Source organism: Acinonyx jubatus, chromosome A2 (genome assembly GCF_027475565.1).
Source record: "Acinonyx jubatus isolate Ajub_Pintada_27869175 chromosome A2, VMU_Ajub_asm_v1.0, whole genome shotgun sequence".
NCBI classification, from domain to species: Eukaryota; Metazoa; Chordata; class Mammalia; order Carnivora; family Felidae; genus Acinonyx; species Acinonyx jubatus.
The window spans coordinates 49924776-49938516 of NC_069383.1; the positions used below are offsets into that span (position 1 = coordinate 49924776).

General features: G+C 35.7%; 1 protein-coding gene across 2 annotated transcripts in view; it reads left to right on the forward strand.

Annotated features, from left to right (window-relative positions):
- Positions 1–13741, forward strand: part of SKAP2 (src kinase associated phosphoprotein 2) — a 178218-nt gene that overhangs the window by 98856 nt on the left and 65621 nt on the right. For both annotated transcript variants that reach the window (XM_027075151.2, XM_027075152.2), the window contains exons 5-6: positions 9303–9380; positions 10650–10733. In XM_027075151.2, the coding sequence (XP_026930952.1) occupies positions 9303–9380; positions 10650–10733 (162 nt within the window). The remainder of the gene's footprint in view (positions 1–9302; positions 9381–10649; positions 10734–13741) is intronic.

The following is a 13741-nucleotide window of genomic DNA, read 5'->3' on the forward strand; positions in this document are numbered from 1 at the left end:
GCAAATATTTATTTAACAAGTGAATGGAGTGTTCCTTTTCATTTATCCTAATCTTTACTATGTACAATACCATCAAATATTTTTTTCATGCATCATTTTTTTTTGGCCAAATATCTACAGCTGGAAAGAAATTGGCATTGTTAAGAGGTATTTGGCTTTCATATTTTATTGTAGTTGTTTTATCATTTCAGCTTTCTTGTTTTCTTGTGTATGGAACACTGGACTTGGCAAATTTGAATTGCCATTTACAGTAATAGTAATAATAAGAACTAACATGTCTTCGAGTTATCTTAAGTGCTACCCTACTAAGTCTACACAGTAATTCTCCATTATTACTTATATTCAAAGATTGGGAAAGTAAAGGTAACAAAATTGAGTAGCTTGTCTAAGCCCCAGGGCTAATGGTCAAGCTGTAATTTGAATCCAAGACCCAAGGCTTTAACCACAATTCTAAGATGCAAAATCAAATTAGGGGCGCCTTTTTGTGTTAAAGATGAACATCAAATTAAAATTCAGTTCATAATTGTATATCTTTTATATTATTTAGAGTATCTGAAAATTGTGATATTTAGAATTTTATTTTTATTTATATATATATATTTTAAATTTTTTTAGTGTTTATTTATTTTTGACAGAGAGAGACAGACAGAACATGAGTTGGGGAGGGGCAGAGAGAGAGGGAGATACAGAATCTGAAACACGCTCCAGGCTCCCAGCTGTCAGCACGGAGCCCGACGCGGGGCTTGAACTCACAGACAGCAAGATCATGACCTGAGCTAAAGTCAGACGGTCAACCGACTGAGCCACCCAGGTGCCCCTAGAATTTTATTTTTAACTGAAGGAAAAAGTATATTCCATTTTAAGCTTGTATCTCATTCTCTCAAAGTATTTGTATATCAGACTTTTTTAAAAGGTGGTGCTTTTTTTCTGAGTTTAATTTTTGTGACAGAAGATGCTTAAGATATAGGTGGATATTACACACACACACACACACACACACACACACATGCACACATACACACACACACACACACACACACATATAAAACCAGTAGCCAACTGGTATGTGTAATGAGGGATACAGTAGGTACAATACTAGCCCCCCAGAGAAGTCCACATTCTTATCCTTGAATGTGTGAATATGTTACTTGGCAAGCGGGAATTAAGATTGCAGGTGGAATAAGGTTGCCAGTCAGCTGACCTTAAAATAAAATTACCCTAATTGTTATTCAGTTTTTGCTTGGTGGCTTTCAGAGTGACTTGGCACTTTACAAAGGGGTGGAGAGACTAACAGATGGCAAACCTGTGAGTTGCAGCCTCTGCTTTTGCCCCCCCAGTGTCATCCCATGGGCCACTGTATCAGTCTTCAAAGCCTTGTCCCCAAGGCTTAATCTCCTTGGGAATTCTGTGGTCTTAAGAATAGGAAGCTGACCATTTTTGTGTCTAAGCATGATATGAGCCTATTTTTTATTTTTTAAAAAAAATTTTTAAATATTTATCTTTTGAGAGACAGAGAGACAGAGCACGAGTCGGGATGGAGCAGAGAGAGAGGGAGACACAGAATCTGGAGCAGGCTCCAGGCTCTGAGCTGTCAGCACAGAGCCCGATGCAGGGCTCAAACTCACGGACCCTGAGATCGTGATCTGAGCTGAAGTCAGATGCTTAACTGACTGAGCCACCCAGGCACCCCGAGCCTATTTTTTTTTAAAGAAATATTGTTAGTCTTAGAGATCACCAGTACTAGCATATTCATTGGTTAGTCCTTTCTGAAAAAAGTAATAATGGGAAGGGAGAAAACAAGCTCTGTGAAAGGAGCATGCTAGGCTAACATAATTAATTATTTTAGTTACTGTAGTGATTCTTTCTTTTAAAGGTTATTGTTGTTTGATATGTCCATTGAACACATAATAATTTTCTTTTTGCCACTAAAAACACTGATTAAAATGATTTGAAATTCCAAATTTTATATGTGGAGGGGAGAATTATTAGGATATGAAAAATATTTAATGTATATCTTTCTTTCACAGGTATTCCAGGCCAAGATTCTAGCTAGAAATCAAACCTGTGAAATGACAGAAAATAATTCCTTGCTAGATCTAAAGAAAGTTATCAGTTCCTCTACAAAACATATGTGATGTACAATTTCCACGTTTGATATCTTTGAAAGTTGAACCCATCTTGGTCCTTGGCCATTTGTTACCGAAAGAACAAGAAAAACGTTAATGTGGATATGTTTCATAGAATCCTAGGATTGGGAGGGCCTTAGAGATGATATGATCTGTTTGTTTTTTGTTTGTGTGGTTTTTTTTCATGTTTTAGATGAGAAAACTGATAACCCAGAGAGGCTTAGTGACCCAAGGAAGGTCACAGATTTGCAGTGCTGGGATGTCATTACAGACCTCTCTAACCTATAGCACGCATCTTGAAATAAGTATCAATGTAAAACTGCTCTAGCTGGCTGCTATAGCATAAAACCATTTTATTTAATATTTATATCCAAGTTAAATTTAGGTTTCTCTCCCTTGCTAGGAGATAAACTTTCTGTTTTGCTTTGTTTTATTTTACAGGTGTACTAGTGAACTTTTGTAAAAGTTTTTTTAGAATAAGAAAAAAGTGTCAGCAACTCTACGTCTTTGTATCTATTTTTGTGTGTATGTGTGTCTTTGTGTCTATTATATATTCTCTAGAAACAGGGAAAATGGCATCTACCATTTGTGCAAATGTTAAGTAAAACGTAATTAACTTGTACTTGTGGAATAATGAGTTCTGAGCCAGTAATAGCTCTGGGAACTGAATGAAGCTCATTTATAGACTGTTTCCTAAAGCTAAGTGCTCAGTGTACCCTTCACGCGGCCAGAAGTCACTACAAGATACTGGACATCATTTGGAAAAATACAGGAAACGAAGCGGAAAGCATTTTTTACTTTTACACAAAATTACAATGATGAAATATTCACATCTGAAAATAGACCTTAGTTCTGATGACTGCTTCTTAAGAAAAATGAACTTGAGGGGCACCTGGGTGGCTTAGTCAGTTAGGTGTCCGACTCTTTGATTTCGGCTCAGGTCATGATCTCATGGTTCATGGAAATGAGCCCCATGTTGGGCTCTGCACTGACAGTGTGGAGCCTGCTTGAGATTCTCTCCCCCTCCACCCCTCTCTCTGGTTGTCCCTTGCTTGTGTTCTCTCTCTCTCTCTCTCTCTCTCTCTCTCTCTCTCTCTCAAAATAAATAAACTTAAAAAAAAAGAAAAGAAAAGAAAAATGAACTTGAACTAGAGAAGTTAATCTAGACAATAAAATAACCCTGAGTTGGTCAAGGTAGAAGAGGGTGTTGCCAGCATGAAATGAGAAAATGATTAGTATTTTTGGAAAATCAAAGCCTAATATGTGTTTTAAGTATAATCACTAAGTGGATAGCTATATAAAAAATGGGGAGGGTGTCTGTTTATCAAATTTAGCACTGCTGGAATGACAAGGCATTTAAAAAAGTTTATCACATAAAAGTTTAGAAGAGCTAAAAAGGAAGCCCTATCCCTTCAAAGAGGTAGCCACTTCATGGAACTCAGTATCCCAACTGTCGGGCAAAAATGAAGAATTTTAAAAGATTTAGATAAACTCATGGATGTTTTATTCATATAAATTGAGAGAATAAAAGATATTGTTGAGGAACTTGTCCTTAACTTTTTGCGGTTCAAGGAAAACCCATTGTGTGGTTACAGTAGATGAAGATCCAAACTCCAGGGTGCAAATTCTTATGAGCAAAACCAGTCTTTTACATATCTCCTTTTCCCCCTAGTATTAGGGAAGAGGAATCAGTTGTGTAAAAGTGGAGGGGAAAAATTATATTGATGGAAAGTTTAATGTTCATGTTGAAAACTATACAAATGCTAAGTAGTAAAAGGGAAAAGCCAATAAAAGATGAGTAAATCAAAACCAGTAAAAGGTGATATTCAGAAACCTAGCAGGGATTTTATACAAAGTCTAGATTGAAGAAACATAAAACTGTGAACATATTAACACAACAAAACTCATAAATCATAATAATTTGTTGATAATAAGATAGTAAAAATGAGGCTTTGGATTCCTTAGAAGTGTAGCATTTAAACGGGACCCCAAAGTTGCATACCAAAAAATAAAAAAAGGTAATGAAAAGCAGTTGTCTATTTTGAAAATGTCTCTGAAGCACTCTCATCTCTTGACTCTTACTCATAGTTCCACATGAAGAGTTAGGTAGGCAGAAAGGAAACTAAATAAAAAGTTAATTACAGGACTTAGTAGTTAGAACTCCTACAGATTAAAAAAAGAACTCTCTAAATTGTGCTTCAGAAATGGTGCCTCGCTGTAAGTCTTAGAAAAAAATAAATGTGTTTAAAGAGGTGTCAGACAGGGATATACTTGCAAGTGTGTGTGTGTGTGTGTGTGTGTGTGTGTGTGTGTGTGAGAGAGAGAGAGAGAGAGAGAGAGAGAGAGAGAGAGAGAGAGAGGAGGAGTGGATTAGGTGACATGGTAGTATTGGAGAAGGCCCAGGAATTGTGCATTGAGACACTCAGTGCCAGACAACATTGTGAATTAAGCAAGATTTTGTTTATTTAGATTATTTTGAGAAAAGACGTACAAAAAAGAAAGGATGGTCAGCCCTCTCTCTTCCCTCAACTCTTCCCCACCCCCCAACTCGTAACTCTCTTCCTCGCCCTCGCTCCCTCTTCTACTGAAGGGATTCCCAGGATGTTCAAAGTCTTTTCTTCTGAGTTAATCATTTTGTGGTGTATTTCAAGTAAAACATTATGTGGTCTACACCTATTTTTCCACTTTTTCCTATCCTCTCTGCAGGAATGAACCTGTCTACCTTACAATGCTAAGATAGGTTTTATACCCAGCCAAAGTAATGTGAAATATACCTAAATGATACTTCCTAGAAGAGAAAATTCATATTTTTCTCTGAAGTTGAAATAATTTTTCACTTTGAAAAATTTTAGTTAAGTAAATAGTTAAAACTTTAACTTCTTAAATACATTGCAGGTATTTAAGCATTCAAGTATTTTTCTTATTAGATTCAAGGAAAAATGTTAAAACAATAACATAATAAAGTTGCTAAGATTGGGCAATACCTTAGTTTTTAGGTAATTTGTTTTTTATTTTAATACTTTGGAATTCTCCATTTTTTTTTTCAGATTCTAGAATCTACTCCTTTAGCTTGCTGGTATACTATGTCTACTATCTACATAGTTTATTTTTAAGGCAAAATTTTCCAGACACATTTTTGAACTCTTGAGTTATCTTTTTTTAAAAGTGGCCCTGTCAATAAAATACCACCCTAAGTATAAGAAAATTCCACTTCTGCCTTTTTCCCACTGAGTTGCTAGGAATATAGTAGGCACTTGATTCTTGTTTATTTGAATTCATTGTGACCTTGTTTGTTAGCATTTTGCATGTTTGAAATTCCCAAATTATAAATCGGAAAAAGACCCATTCCTTGGCCATTCTTGTAGGGAATGTCTAATATTTTGAGCTGCTTTAGAAAAGCCAGTAGTATTATATAAGAAATACATGCTCGTTTTATAAAAAGGAAACTAATCTTTGTCAGTATATGCTTATTGTCTCAGAGTACCAAAAACTTGTGGCCACTTAACCTATGAAGTAATTGTCTGCCATATAAATAGGCTGCCCTAGAGAATGGGTTAATTTTTTTTCTCCTCTTAGTTAGAATATAATTTCTTCATCAACTGACTTTCACCTAACCAAAAGGAAATCTTTGAACTGCTTTAAAAATAACTATAATGCTTAACCCATGCAGTTACCAAATCATGCTTTTTTCCATCTTTCTGATTAAAATTCTCTAGGCATTGTTAAGTAGTCTTACATTTACATTGGAACCCCTACGTTTGTATTAATAGGTACAGTTACACTAACATGTAGTACTGATATTTATTTGTGATAATGAAAACTAACATTTAATAAAAGCCTACTATGTGTCAAAGGTTTCAGGCTCCGCGCTAAACTGATTTCGGGGACAAGGCATGAATTTTGATAGTGAAACAGAACTGGCAGTGTAATTGTGAATTTGTTGTTGTGTAATTGGCTAAGTTGCATAGTTTCCTGTAGTGAGATAATGTAATTTTGGTGTTTGGCAAATGTTTAGCGGCTCTGTGTTGTTGACTGCCAGACAGGTTTATATTAGCTTTACCTTCCTTTTCTTCGTGTATCGTTGTACCTACATTTGCAGACTCAACTCTTTGTATCAATCGGAATGTTCTTCAATGGTGACATACCGTTGACCGTTGTAGGTGTAGTGATATGCAGTCTAACTGATGTGAGAATGCATGTTTTTTAAAGAGAAATTACTACTTGTCATATCTTGTTACCAATTTTCAATTTCTACCATTAAAAAGTATGAAGTGTTTATATAGTTATGGTGCTATGCAAGTAATTCAAATGGTTCTTCTAAGAACTTAAAATCTAAAGTCCTTAAAGGGATTACTATTAATAAACCTTTTTTGAAAAAATTCACATGTGCACATTAATGCACATATAAATGCATATAAAACATAAATAAATACACTTTAAAACTTCACACGTGCATTGAGCAAATCCTAGATATTGGACAAATAGCAAATTTAGGAAAATGAGATTTCAGTCAGAAAAACTTGATTTTTTTCCCCCTTTAGGAATGACATAAAAGATTTTATATTAGAAACATGAAATTGAAGTTCATAATAAGTATTGCTTGTGACATCAAATTTTATTGTGATTTATCAGGTGGAAATCTTTAAGGCAAAAGCACTAGGTTATGTGTATATTCACTTACTTCTCATTCCCTTTTCATGTTATTACTCCTCTTTCCTCTCTCCTCCTTTTTTTTTTTTCTTTTTTTTTTTTTTGGACCAGTACATTTCTAAACTAGAAAATTATGCTAAAGGCACAGGTTTCCCTTCAGAAAAAAGTTTTCTTTTAGGATTTAGAGTGTTTATTTTTTACGTGAAGAACATTTATTATGCCCCAATGGAAGTGAGAGAGTCATGGGACGACTTCGCAGTGAGCCTTATTAGCCACGTGGAGGTAATTAATGCCTCCCATGTCCAGTTAAAGCAGCATAATCAGACCTTAAGATGGAAAAGTGGCCTCTTCTTCTACAGTTTAATTTTATCTAAGACGAACAGTGCTTTAGAGTTTGTTTCCATCATCTTAAAGATACAGAAATATTTATAGGATGTGTGCAGTGAATATTCTTGGTTTTACTACTGTGAACAAACCATTTGTAAATTTTTTCATGACATACAATAATCGTGTTAAAATATTTAATGAATGTGTTTGCTTTCTCATTCTGAAATGCCACCCATATGATGCTTCTTGCAATGAGATTTTGTGTAGTTGACTTAAGAATTCTACATCCCAATTATGTAAAAGCCTGAGCACAAGCAAAGAGCCACAGAAATTAAACTATGATCCTGCTAGTTGGAGAAGTGAATCCATGATTTTCGGGAATCTTATTTAGAAAGAAAATTTTCCTAAATAATTTTATGTTAGCTAGAATTTCATGTTTCTATACGATACAATATTTCTGTTTACTTTTTGTCAGTGTAGCCTAGGTTAAAAAAAAAGTGCTATTCGTCATTATTTTTTTCTTTTTTAAACACCTAAATCAAACCATAGTTACCTTCTTTAATTTAGTGGTTGACTAGGACTTGTTCACAAAAATAAGATTCTTTATGTGATCTTTATTCTATGTTCAAAAATACTATAGTAAATAACTTTTACCTTTGTATGGATCAAATTTATTCTGAGAAAAGGAAACACGGATACATTGACTGAACAACTACTCAGATGTTTACATTGGCTCTCCCTAAAATTTTATATACATTTCAAAATCAGTGCACTGTTTAAAGGTATATTTTAATGATAATTGTTTTGTTCATTGAGTAAAATTGATCTGCCAGGGAACTGAACTTGGTACTTTAATTAATGAATTTTAGAGAGACAAGGAGGGAGGGAGGGAGGGAGGGAGAGGAGCAGAGGGAGAGAGAGAGCAAGAGCGAGCAAGAAAGAGAGAGAGGAGAGAGAGAATCTTAAGCAGACTCCACGTGCAGTGTGCAGCCCAACACAGGGCTGGATTCCACGACCCTGGGATCATGACCTGAGCCAAAATCGAGTTGGACGCTCAATTGACCGAGCCACCATGGTGCCCCTTGGGTTTAGTTTCAAGCTTTATTTCTTAAAGACAAATATCTTTATTTTAAACATTATTTCTTGAAGAAAAAAATGTGATTTTATAATTACTGCGATCCCTATACTATTATTAAAAAAACAAAAAACTTAACCTGGTAATTCTGTGATGAATCTGTACATAATAAACTTCCTACTATTTGTACATAATAAACTTCCTTCCTTTAAAAAAAAAACACCTTAAAAAAAATCATAAGCTGTATTGATGTTTTTTCCATTGGGTATATTCCACAAAAACTTGTATTGGATTGGTTGTTTTCACTTGTTAGAATTCTAGTAAAATGCTGAGATAACTGTATTATATTTCTAATGAAGTTTGTAAAAATATTGAACACTTGTGAAATGATTGAGTAACCTATTATTCATAACCATGAATATATGATTTCTAATTGACTTAACTTTTGGCTTAATCTTTCATTTTTTTGTAGGTATCTAATATTTGTTTGTGATAGTTCTTTTAGATCTTTTAACCTAGTTTTGGACTCTCAGATGTCCTAGAAAAACCTAAAGCATTCAGTTGAATGTCTACAAGGTTTCTCCTTGAGTACAACCAAGAAGAGATAGTATTTGCTATGTATTTAGGGAAACCAATTTTGGCATTTGATTTTTTGGGGAAAAATCATTTTATGATTTATTTGGTAGGAATGGAGATACGCAGGTAAAAATCAACAAGCATTAAAATCCTTGAAGAGTTAATCTAATATAAATGTAAAGAAGCATATGTGATTTGTTTAAAATTCCTAACTTCTCTCTCAGGGGTTTATGGCATTCATTGATAATAGTTCCCCGATTGTTTCCTTATAGAAGGTAGATCGTAAAGTATTGCCCTGTAGAGATTATCTAGCTACATAATATTACTGTATTTGAAGGAGCATAATATATTAACATATAGGCGCTCAGAACACTTTTTTGCTCTTGAGATTTATAGGAGAGGGACAAGTTTATGAATGGACAAAGCTAATAGACTCGAATTTAAATAATTTCGGTAACGAAAAGAATGCTGAATCTAATGCAGTCTGGTACTTGGTTTTTCTAAGATGGATTACTCACTACTTTTTTTCCCTCTTCTACTTCCTACAGGAAACCAGTTTCCTCCAATTGCAGCACAGGACCTTCCTTTTGTTTTAAAGGCTGGCTACCTTGAGAAACGCAGAAAAGGTAAACTGTAAGATTCTAATGAAAAATCTAAAAATGGCTTTATCCTTGCATAAAACATGCTTGCAGTATACATGTGGAGCCAATATTCTCTTTAGGTGATTAAAGCGTTTTAAGACTGTAAGAAAATCTGAACAACATTATCCAAACCACAAAATACAGTTTTTAGTTCTATATAATTTTTTTAAAGTTTACTTATTCTGAGAGCAAGAGAGAGAGAATGAGCAGGGGAGGAGCAGAGAGAGAGGGAGAGACAGCAAATCCCAAGCAGGCTCTGCACTGTCAGTGTGGAGTCCAATGTGGGGCTTGAACCCATATTTCATGAGATGATAACCCGAGCTGAAACCAACAAGTTGGACGCCTAACCAAATGAGCCACGCAGGCACCCTGCTCTGTAGGATTTTTAATAACAGAACACTTGGTCAGGTTTCTGGTTGCCAATCTTGATTATTTGTAAATGATTCAGGAGCTGTTTCCTGCCTCTTAGAGGAGGGCTGCGGGCCATGACTGTATTCGCAAGGATGGGATTTCTCACCATTCTCCCACCCAGCTGAGCAGCAGGTTATCCCACACCTGACCTGGCTTACACCATGTCTGCTATGATTCCGATCAAGCCTGGCATATTGTCTGCCATTTTCTGTTATTCATTCAGTGTTCCTCTCCATTGGCCATGATAATTGGGAGTTGACCATATGGTCTCGCTCTTTCAGCACCAACATATAACGGAAATGAACTATGGAGGTGGTGGTATCATATGGGAAACAGAAAACAGAAAGTCCCTTCATTACCATTTTGCTTTTCTCCCAGGTAGTCCCCTTGGGCCTTTCTATTTATATTCCATTTGCTTCCCTTGGTTTTCTTAGCTGAATTTTAAAGCTGAGAGAGATAGTAGCAGTCATCTAGGTCAACTCCTCCCCCCTCGCCCCCCACCCTTTTATAACAGATGAGAAAAGGAGACCCAGATGAATCCCTTCTCTCAAAGCTGTGTAGTCAGATGTCCTTTTGACTGTCCCTGTCAGGAAGGTGTGTTAGCCACAAGTGTCGCAGTCCCATCTCTGCTTCACTTTATTCCTTTTTAGCTTTGTTTTTGTTTTTTGGTTTTGTTTGTTTGTCCCTTGAAGAAGAAGCTACAAGTTAATTAGTTGTAGAATTTTAGAGCTGGCAGAAACCTTAGAAGTCACATTAACAGATTTTTCGTTTTAACGGTGTTACATTTATACTATATATGTAATACATAGTATCTAAACTGTTCCTTTCCCCCTTTTATTGTAGATCACAGCTTTCTGGGATTCGAATGGCAGAAACGGTGGTGTGCCCTCAGCAAAACTGTATTCTATTATTATGGAAGTGATAAAGGTAGTATTGGGGTTCAATCATACTGACTTCTATTGTGGAAGGGTTTTAGGGGCCATTTTATACCCCCTTTTTAGTACAGAATAAACTGAAGACAAAGGGAGAAAGGCTAACTCAGCATTTTAATATTTATAGTCTAAGACTGTGTAATTCTATTTTATTCTTTGCCGAATGCTCCAAATTCCAGAATTCCCTAAAAGTTAACACAGTTGTGTTTTATTGAATTAGGAAAGAGATGAAAATTTATGTGGCTTTTCATTTTAGGAAATATTTATCAGCCAAGGTAATGTAGAATTTCTGGAGGAGTTAAGACCATTAGGGTTGTGAGAGTTTTGAAGGGAGGAAAAGATATTTTTTTTTCTTTCAGATGTTTTAAAAGAGACATTTAGATGAAATGAAATACGTGCAATACCTTTCTCAGTTTCTTTTAAATAACAACAGCAAACACCTATATAGAGAGTGCTATTCTAAGCGCTTTAGCTATATTAACTGGTCCAGCAGCAACTCTGTGAGGTAGGAACTACTATTAGCTCTGTTTATTTTGCTGTTGGGAAAACTGAGGATTAACTGAGGTTAAATAATTTGGTCAGGGTCACAGAGCTGGTAGGTGGCCAGTGTGGGATTCGAGCCTAGGCTTATGGTAGAGTCCACGCTCTAACCAGCAATTTGGAAACATTAAGACATTTTATAACTTTACTTGCTAATTAATACATCTCTTGATCACAGCTCACATAATTTTAAGTTCAGTATTTGAATGAATAAAGCGTAAAATATTGAAATTTAAAGAATATCAGCTTCCTTAGTTTTGCTTTTTTTTCTAGGGAAAGCAAGTCAGAAGTTGAATATTATAAAGTAAAGGTAATGTAGAAATAGCTAGCATCTGTTTCTGGAAAGGACCCGTAAGGAGAAAAAAGGCATAGAAGTCCAATGTCACTGATTCCCATGGAATCATTTACCTTATCAGTGTTTTTTGGAAGTTTTGTTTCATTTGACTTCACTTGCAGGGTTTAGGTTTTTTCCCTTATTCTAGAACCTTGCAGATAGGATCATTGTACATATTTCAGATAAATTTGAAACACATAGGTGATGCTAGAAGTTGGTCTTACCTTTTGGCAACTGGCATTAGCAAATTAAGAATTAACTTAGTGGTTAGTTTGCATTACATCACTAATTTACAATAGATTCCAATGGAACAATGGCATCAGCGAAGTATAAACTATAAACAGCTATCATCAGGCAGCCTTCTTTCTTCTGCTAAGGGTAAGTAGGTGATTGTATCAGAAAAATTAACCCAAGCTCAGTTATTGATTACCATAGGTCGTAAGTATAAATGATTATGACAAATATAGTATGCACACCATTGTGAATTGAGATCAAGATCTTTTCCACAGAGAAAGACCTTCTATTTCATAAGACTAGGGGAGAGAGGCTTTACCTCCTTGTCACTCCGGCTCAGTTAGGTTTCTCATTTCTCTTTTTTTTTTTTTCCCTTTATTTTGAGAGAGAGAGCGCTCACGAGCAGGTGCACACTAGTGGGGGAGGGGCAGAGAAAGCGGGAGAGAGAGAATCCCAGGCAGGCTCCAGGCTCAGCACGAAGCCCAATGCGGGGCTCCATCCTGTGGCCAAGAGGTCATGACCTGAGCTGGTATCAGGAGTCAGATGCTTAACTAACTGAGCCACACGAGCACCCCCTCATTTCTAATTTCTTTAAGACGCCATGACTACTAATGTTCGTTTCCTCCACTCCTTCTCCTAACTGGTATATACCAAATGTTAGGCCAGAGATTAGCAAGAACTTTCCCAAAACTTAAGGAAGGTTTATATTTGTTTCAAGTAAGTATATTTATTTCAGTAAATAAATTCTAGTTATTTGTGGATGCTATTAGTTAAATTCCTACTTCTGTTCTTATTTGATGGGACCTTGTGGCAATAACATCTTTGGCATTTGTGTTTTAACCATTTTGTGGTACATTTAGCCACCTATACCACCACTGCTTTTTAAAAATTACTTTTCTAGTGTTCCTTTGTCATGTGGGTATTTGAAGATCTGGTGTATATTTCCATCAAACTCTTCCCTGTTGTTATGAAGTCTCCGTTGAGAATTCAGGTGTGTTTTTGTGGTTCTTTTGGCTGCTTCCTTTAGAATTTTTGGCTAGTTCTTCTTCGGGGGACTCAGAAAATAATGTCTTTGAACACTTTTTTAATTTGGCACGATGCTGAGTTCCTTCCTTTGTATCCTTTTCTTTCTAGGAAAATGTACCTGTCACGTGAAAGTTTTACTTTCGTTTGTGAAATTAGATAGCTGATTTGTACAGCCTGGTTTACTATATGTATGAACCACTTGTCTAGCCCTTGGAAAGAGCTATTTAGATATATGAGAACTGTAATCCTCCAGCTAAGCAGGATTTAGATAAATGGATTATAGAGGCACAGAAGGAGTCCATACCACTTACTAGGTTAAACTGTACTTTGTTACTATTTGACAGATAACATAGTTCACATTTTATAACTTACGGTGTGTGCCAAAAAACATTTTGACCCATCAGGGTAGTAATGGCTTAGAAAACCTAGTTCCAGCCTCTAGGGAAAATAATGCACTTACCTTTGTACTCATAAATATCATTTATATGTATTATTCATGGTCATTGGCTGCCCTTAAGTATATATACAGTACATATTTTATCACTTTATGAAATCACATCCATCCTTTTATCTCCTTCTTCTTCCTTTGATTGTCACAAATCCTATTCATCAAACTTCTTAGGTCTTAGCTATTCAGAGTGCCATCAAGGTAGTCATTCATTCACTCACTCATTGATTCATTTTTTGGTTGAATAAATATTTATTGGCTAGCTGTAGATACTAGGCACTGAGGTTCCAAAGATAATCCAGCCTTAGAGATAACTGAGAGTTTTTTTTTAATGTTTATTTATTTTTGAGAGAGAGAGAGAGGGGCAGAGAGTGAATGGGGGAGGGGCAGAGAGCGAGAGGGAGACACAGAATCTGAAGTA